Here is a 9,081-nt window from a genome sequence, read left to right as displayed (position 1 = left end):
CTTTAAATTTTTCGAGGCATCAATGATTATTGATAGAAATATCCTAATGCTTATTTTACCAGTGATATTGTTAAATAAATGTGCATCTGGTTGCGAGATTAAATTACAGGTGTTTCAAACAGTATAGAAGAAACCTTTTTGCTTTTATTTTCTACAATGAGGAGGCATCTATTTTTAGCCTTGTAGACCAGAAGGATCAGCAATATTTCACATCCAGAACACATGGCTACTGTAAAAGGAGCCACAGAGGCTAACTCTGCCTTGGACTGTGAAAAAGAGAGCTGAATGATGGCAAGGGCTAAGAAACTATTTAACATCCCACTTTCAACAGCAACCGTTTTACAAACAGGAAGGGGCAGCATACAAACTTTAGCAAAGGAGTGCCCAAACAACAAACCCAAAGCAGGAACTGAGAGACCCAACAGAAGCACTCTGGGTTAACTGTAGAAACATTAGAAACATTAATCCCATTCTGAAAGTCAAATAAATCCATGTAAACATCAAAATAAAACTCAGAGGTCTAGTTATTCTCTCTAAAAAGTTTGCTTTTCAGGTATTCTACACTTGATGATTATTCCAACTCATATTGGTATAAGTATGAAAAGGAGGGTGGACACAATTTTAGAAACAGGAATATGAAATGTACCTGATAATCCTATATTTTACTGTATATATAAGAATTGACAGGCATCATTATCAGGGCCAATAACATTGATGTGCAAGTCATCAAAAAAGCCAAAGTGACATCTCCTTCTAGAAGCAGAGCAAAGAGATAGCCCCCACCCGCTCCTGGGCATGTGCAGGTCATTACAAATCCAAAAGCTTGTGCCTCAGGCAATGCCAAAATCTGGGACAAAAGAAATCCACAAAATGGCATTAGAAAAAACTGTGTAACTGCCCCAAGAATTATTGGCAAAGTTCCCTTCCGTACAGTTTGAAACACCTGTAATTCAATCTTGCAACCAAATGTACATTTATTTAACAATATCACTGGTAAAATAAGCATTAGGATATTTCTACCAATATTCACTGATGCCTGGAAAAGACTGTCTTTTGTTTGTTTGAGCACTTTGACTCTGACATTCTTTATTTCTTCAATGAGTCTTTCTGCCTACCTTCAGAATCCCAGAGCTGAATGGTCAAATTCGTTTCTCCTTCATCTGTCACTAGCTGTATGCTAAAGTTTGTAACATCTGATGAGGTCTTGGTCACATTCACCACTTGTAGCATTCTAGGATCTTCCAGTTGCACAAAGAGGTAGTTGGAGTTAGACTGTTTATCTTTCAGCTTCACCTTACAGTGATGGTTTCTTCAGTCTTAGTGAAAAATTGTTTCAGTCTTCTTAATATTCAAAAAATTGAGAAATGATTTCTTTCCTTCTCTCAGAGTCACAACAAGCATAGCAAATAAAAACTTTTCTAATCGTTTTGAAAGCTTAAATAAATCATATACGCAAAATCAATTTTTAAAAACTAAAGAACATTCTTTGCACAGTTGTTCCTGTGACAGTCTGAGGTTGAGTTAGGTAACAGCTGTTTTTGCTGGATCAAAGTCCAGTGGGAGGGACTGCCGTACTTTTCAAACAAATACAAAGCTATCTAGTGAGCGACACAACCTGTTTAACTTGTAGGTAAGAAAATGTAGGCCGGGCGCGGTGGCTCACGCCTGTAATCCTAGCACTCTGGGAGGCCGAGGCAGGTGGATCGCTCAAGGTCAGGAGTTTGAGACCAGCCTGAGCAAGAGCGAGACCCCATCTCTACCAAAAAAAAATAGAAAGAAATGATCTGGACAACTAAAAATATATATATAGAAAAAATTAGCCGGGCATGGTGGTGCATGCCTGTAGTCCCAGCTACTCGGGAGGCTGAGGCAGGAGGATCGCTTGAACCCAGGAGTTTGAGGTTGCTGTGAGCTAGGCTGACACCACGGCACTCACTCTAGCCAGGGCAACAAAGCAAGACTCTGTCTCAAAAAAAAAAAAAAAAAAAAAGAAGAAAATGTAAAAGCCATGGCATTTATCAGATTCAATTTATTACAAAGAAACCTAATCCCTTTCCTCTTGCCTTCCTCATTTCCACTAATGAAAAAATCAGCCTCTTATTTACTGTAATTTAAAACCTTGGTGTCGTTTTTTCGTTCTCTTTCTTGCTATGGAAAATTTACACTAAAAGCAGTCAAGATCAAAAAGTCTACAACAAATATTGAGGAAGCCTGTTACTATTTTATTCACTCAAGTTAAAATCAAATAAATATTCACTGAACATCTGTTTGCCTGGGGCACTGAGCTAGTGGCTGGCTATACTGTGGTGATCAAACCGGAAACAGTCTCTGCTTCCCTGGAGTTTAGTCGGGTGGCCTGTTATCAATAGTTAGAAAACTGCAGAGCCCATAAACTAGCCTTGACAGCATCCTCAGGCTGCTAATAGTTTTCCTACAACTCTAAAGGGTGACTGTATCCTTGAGGCAAAAACTGAAACTGTTTTTGGTGTCCTTAGGTAGGAAAATAATTTCCTGAATGGTTACCAGATAACTTGGGACCATTAGGAAAGTAGGTGCCTGCTACCATGGCCCAAGGTAACAGCCTGGTTAAGGGGCCACTGCTACTGGATACTTGAACCCTGGCACAATGGGGCAATGGAAAGACAATGTATTAATTCTAATCTCTTGTTTTTTCTTTGTAACACTAATTCCTATTCACAGTTATGGGTAAGAACATTCAATTGACCCAACTTAGGTCACATCCCTTGATCGCCAGGGATAAGGAAAAGCATCAGGCTTTGGACTTCAACCCACAGACTCACACAGTTGTGTATTTCCAAACAATGGAAGGGTGTTCTGATGCTAAGCCGAAAACAAACAGAAAAACAAACAAACAAAAACCCAAACACAACAACTGTCTTCTATCGAGCCTACAGATCTAGTGGTCTCTAAACACATGACCATTTCAGCGGGTCCTTAATGAAATCATGATGCAATCTGTGTTAAATGAAAGGACAGTTTATATTAAGTATTTTAGACCATATTTTCCTGTTAAAAATTGTGAAAGCCATTTTTATTAGACATTTTGACAAGTTTAAAAAAAATTCTATTGTTTATGTAGGTTGATATTTTGAACAAAATAGACTTTAGATCTCAGGAATTTTCTTTCCATGTACCACATTAAGAAACACAAGATGTCTTGTCCCAAATGTGAGAATAGCAAATGGAATGAATATGTTCAGTGACATTTCAGTTAAACTCCCAGGGAATTTCCCTAGTTTAAAATGACAAAAACCAAACAAACATACAACAAAAACTTTACAAAGCCAAAGTTATCTTTACGGTTATGTGACCAAATATCTTGATTCACAATTTTTTTGCCCAGGTCGAAGATGTGAAATATGTCAACATTTTTCCCTCAGAATCCCCATCTGCAACCTTTTCACTTCTTCAAGTTCTCCACGCCCTTTCCTTATATGAAACTGTGGGGAATAAAACCTGACAAATCTAGGAAAAATTTGATAATCTATCACTCACGCAAATAAGGGGTCTTCAAAAAGTTCATGGAAAATGGGTATGATGACAAAATGATGCATGATTTCAAAATTTTTTTCACCAAATAAACTTGTACTAACTTGTTTAACATGGCTAAATAGGATCTAGTGTGAGGCATGAAGAAAGATAATATAACAGTTTGAAGAGTCCCTTTTATCAGAGCAACATGAATTCTGCTAAAATTGAAGCAAGAACACACATCAAATTTATGCGGAAGCTTGGGTGCAATAATGGCAAAATTATCGATGCTTCACAAAAATTTATGGGGACAATGGTCCCAAAGAAATCAGCAGTTTACAAGGAGATAATTTGTTTTGACAAGGGATGAGGCGATGTTGAAGATGAAGCCTGCAGCAGTAGACCATCCACATTAATTTGGAAGAAACTATTTGGAAGAAAATAATTTGGAGGAAAATATGTAACTTCTTCATGCCCTGATTGAAGAGGATGGACAAGTAATAGCAACAATATCCAACACCATAGACATCTCAATTGGCTCAGTGTACACAATTCTGACTGAAAAATTAAAGTTGAGCAAACTTTCCATTTGGTGGGTGCCAAAACTGTCATGGCCAGATCAGCTGCAGAAAAGAGCAGAGCTTACAATGGAAATTTTAAGCAACTGGGATCAAGAGACAAACTCACAAAATAAAACAAAACAAAACAAAACAAAAAAACCCTAAGGAAAACCAAAACAGGAATGAAAGACAGTCCTTAGAAAACCTTAAAATATTGATATGTCAATGAGAAACATAAGTAAAATCAATATATTTGATAGCTTTAAAAGAAAAATGATTTACAAAGTAGATTGGTTATTTATAAAGTATAAATTTCTATTATATTCTAAGAGCCTCTATGGTTGACTAAACAAAATGAAAAGACAACCCATAAGAGAAATGATCAAAGGATGTGCATGGGCAATTCAGAGAAGAGCAATTCCAGATGACCAGAAAACATATTAAAAGATGCTCAGACTGACTGGGCACAGTGGCTCACACTTGTAATTCTAGCGCTTTGGGAGACTGAGGCAGGAGAATCGCTTGCGGTCTGGAGTTCAAGACCAGCCTGAGCAAGAGCAAGACCCCTTCTCTACAAAAAAATAAATAAAAATTAGCCACGCTTGGTGGTGTGTGCCTGTAGTCCCAGCTACTTGAGAGGCTGAGGCAGGAGGATCACCTGAGACCCAATAGTGTGTGGTTGAAGTGAGCTATGATGACACCACTGCATTCTAGCTGGGGTGACAGAGTGAGACCCTATCTCAAAAAATAAATTTAAAAAAATGCTCCAACTGAATAGTAGTCATGGAAATACAAATTAAAGCAATTATAAGATATCTTTTATAGCCACCGGACTGAACTTAAAAAGAGGGCAAACAGCTACTGGAAATCATGGGAGTAAAAGGGTATTCTCATATTTGGCCACAAGAGGCAGTATATTGAACTGGTTAGGATGGTAGGCTCTTACCACCTGAATGATCTTAAGGAATATTTAACTCCTGATTACTCATCTGTGAAATGAGGATAAATATATTGCAGAAGAGTGATAAATACTAAAGAAGATATAAAATCTAGAGCCACAAAACAGTTCATGGCATAGGCAATCAGTCAATAAATTTTGACTATTACAATTATTTTTAGTAGACGTGAATTTTTGCAATTTCTTTCTAAAGTTGTTTGGCAATATGTACTAAAATTTAAAATACACATAATCTTTGACACAGCAACACACTCTTGGGAATTTATCCCGCAGAAATTAAAGTATCAGACTATGGATACTTAGCACTGTAGCCAAAACCGGGAACAAAGTAAATGTTCATCATTAAGAAAATGGCAAAATAAGTCACAGGACACCTACACACAGAATATGATGCAGCTGTTAGAGAAAACGATCTAGAGCCATATCTGCTCACTTGAGGGAATTTCTACTAGGAATTAATGAGAGAAGAATATATAGAGAAGAGGATATATAATCCATCCACAACCTTTATTTTCACTTTTAGCCCTATATATGGACTAAATGAATGATTCCATTTTTACAAAATAATGACTGAAAGACACCCCTTATACTTTTCATACATATATTAATATAAGTAGAATACATTTCCATTTATTTAAAGTTATACACATGTATATGCACACACATACATACTCATATACATGGATGTATGCATGTATATATATGCATATGTGTACATGTGTTTGTATATATTACATATGAAAATATGTATATGAACACACATAAATACATATATCTCTATACATGTGCACACATTTATTATAAGGGGGAAAACCTGTGGAGTTCTCCATGATGTATTACTACATATGTGAAGAACACTGTCTCTGAAGCCTGACTGCCTGGTTTCAATTCACCGTTCTCCACTCAGCAAGCTATGTTACCAGCAACCTACTTCACCCTTTCAGGTAAGAGTCAACAGTGCCTACCTCATAAGCTTGCTGCGAGGATGAAACATGTTAGAAGAGTGCCTGGAACAAAGTAAATGCTATAGAAGTTTTTATTGTTATGTTTTAAGTAATAAAAAAATTACAAAATAATGTGAATAATATTGGATACTTCAGAGCAGGTCATATCAACTTTGTCACTATTAACATTTTGGACCAGAAAATTCCCTGTTGCAGGCCATGTCCTATACACTGTAGGATGTTTAACAGCATCTCTGGCCTCTACTGACTAAATAGCAATAGCACCTTATCCCCAACTGTGACAACCAAAAATGTCTCCAGACATTGCCAAATTTCTCCTAGGACTGCACTTCCCAACCCCAGGGCCATGGCCCAGTACCGGTCCGTGGCCTGTTAGGAACTGAGCCATCTATCACCACCTGAGCTCCACCTTCCCCCCACTCCCACCCCATCTGTGGAAAAATTGTCTTCCATGAAACCAGTCCCTGGTATCAAAAAGGTTGGGGACTGCTGTCTTAGGGGACAAAATTGCCTTCAGTTGAGAATCACTGCTTTAGGAGGATGGAAATGGATGAAGGACATAGGAGGGTGTGTTTGTTTTTTTCCTGTATTCACCTTTTAATAGTTACATTTATTAAAAGCAGGTACAACCTTTGTTATTTTTAAAATGTCCAATAAATAAAATTTCAAAAAAGGAAAATATTAAGGATAAACATCAAAATAAAAAAATTATCATCAATGGTTTGTAAACCAGCAGGATAAATTCATTCAATACAAAAGATGACAGGAAAGAAAAGGAAAAATGCAAAGAGAAACGATGATGAGCAGAAAACATAAGATGGAAGAAATACATTCAAATGCACCAGTGATCACAATAAATATAAAAGGATTCAACTCACCTATAAAAGAGAGATACTATCAAACCAGATTAAAAAAACGAAGTCCAACTATATGCTGCTTACAAGAGACACCCTAAAACAAAACAATGCAGAAAAGTTGAATATAAAGGGATGAAAAAAAAAACATAATAGTTAAATATTCACCAAAGAAAGCTAGGGAAACAATATTATGATAATTCAACCTTTGAGGCGGCTTAAAAAACACACACAAAAAAAACCCCCAAAAGTTCAACATAGGATTTAAGAGAAAATTCATAAAGAAGAGATAACAATGAAGAAATTCTATACATCTAGTAATACACGACTAAGCAAAACCATTAGAATCACAAGAAAAAAACTAACAAAACCACACCCATAGTGGGAGGTTTTAACACATCTGTCTCAGAAACTGATAGATGAAGCACCAAAAATTAGTACACACGTGCACAGGCACACACATACACATGGGCAAGTATATGGACAGAAAGAGAGAACTTAAAGCAAACAGGGAAAAATGTAAATAATTGGTATCTTTGGATAAAAGATATGGAAAAGTTCTTTGTACTCGTCTTGCAACTTTTCTGTGTTTGAAATTATATGAAAATGAACATACCAAAAACCTCACCCAAACAATTACATTAAAAATAAATAAGTTCACCATTCCATGTAAGAAGTTGGAAAAAAAATTGCATAAAATCTAAACAAAGCAGAGAGAAGGAAATAATATAATACTAAGAGCCGGCTGGGCGCGGTGGCTCACGCCTGTAATCCTAGCACTCTGGGAGGCCGAGACGGGTGGATTGTTTGAGCTCAGGAGTTCGAAACCAGCCTGAGCAAGAGCGAGACCCCGTCTCTACTAAAAACAGAAAGAAATTAATCGGACAACTAAAAATATATAGAAAAAATAAGCCGGGCATGGTGGCACATGCCTGTAGTCCCAGCTACTCGGGAGGCTGAGGCAGAAGGATTGCTTGAGCCCAGGAGTTTGAGGTTGCTGTGAGCTAGGATGACGCCACAGCACTCTAGCCCAGGCAACACAGTGAGACTCTGTCTCAAAAAAAAAAAAAAAATATATTAAGAGCAAAAATTAGTCAAGAAAAACAACAAGAAAAAATAGGTCAATAAAACAACAAAAAAATGGTTGTTTGAAAAGACAGAAAAAATATTAAGATGAACCTCTAGCTACACAGTTTAAGGGGGAAAGAAAGAAAAGTACAAATGAAAAATATTAATCATGAAGCAGAATAACTAAAGACAAAGAGATTTAGAACCATATGAGAATAACTTGGTCAACTTATGACATCCTAACTGAAAGAGACCACATGTATTTACAACTGAAATGACAATTTTTAATCAATTAATACGTGGAGACTTTCTTCCCAAAAAATAGTTAGCCATAAGATTAATGCCTTTCTTTCCTCTTCCCTCTAGCCTTTACTTATGATTTGACTTGAATAATATAACAATAATGATAAAATCTAAAATTAGAGGCACAAAAAATTGCATTTCAATGGCACATTTGCCAGACTGGCATTTACAGGGGACCTTAAAACCAATTTTTTTCCCCAATGAAGGATCCGTATAAAATCCTTACATATATTTCTCTAAATTTAATTTTTTAATATATAATGTTTTCACACAATTGAAAATACAAGTATGTATACAGTAAAAGATCTCTCATCCTTGTTCTCCATCAAATACTTTCCCTTAGGCAATCAAGATTTCCAGGGTTTTGAGTATATTTTCAGAGATGTTCTATGTTATATATAACTAACATAACAAACACATACATATTTTATACTATATAGACTGTTCCTCACCTTGATTTTTCCACTTAATGATATATCTTAGACAATATATAAGACATCACTCCATAATAAATAAATTCCTTTCTTTTTTTTATAGCTGCCTCATATTCAATTAAATGGATATGCTGTTAGCATAACCCAGGATATGTTGTAGTAACAAACAATCCCCAAATCTCAGTGACTTAAAACCACAAAAGTTTACTTCTAGCTCATGCTACATATTTATCAGGAGCTGACTGAGAGTTCTGTTCCATGTCTACATCACTAAGGTGCCCAGGCAAATGGAGCAGATTCTATCCGGTCACTTTGATAGTAGGAAATAGAATTCTGGAAATAATCACACTGAAATTAAACTGCTGAAACAGCTGTATATGCAAAGTGACCCCCAAATGCTGAAGAAGCCAAGAAACCAAAGGAGGAGGCAGACAAAACCAGTTTGTC

The 9,081-nt window shown here is 36.4% G+C and overlaps 1 protein-coding gene across 1 annotated transcript; it reads right to left on the bottom strand.

The window, feature by feature from the left end:
• Positions 1-98: 98 nt before the first annotated feature.
• SLC10A5 (solute carrier family 10, member 5) lies at positions 99-1,401 on the bottom strand. Its single transcript, XM_012663098.1, is given in 7 exon segments — positions 99-437; positions 439-545; positions 548-658; positions 661-1,110; positions 1,113-1,286; positions 1,289-1,329; positions 1,331-1,401. Coding segments are annotated over 7 exon segments (1,293 nt in total).
• Positions 1,402-9,081: the final 7,680 nt, after the last annotated feature.

This window comes from Propithecus coquereli, unplaced genomic scaffold, assembly GCF_000956105.1.
Source record: "Propithecus coquereli isolate 6110/MARCELLA unplaced genomic scaffold, Pcoq_1.0 Scaffold8, whole genome shotgun sequence".
Classification (NCBI taxonomy): domain Eukaryota; kingdom Metazoa; phylum Chordata; class Mammalia; order Primates; family Indriidae; genus Propithecus; species Propithecus coquereli.
This window is presented reverse-complemented; position numbering and strand designations above follow the sequence as displayed.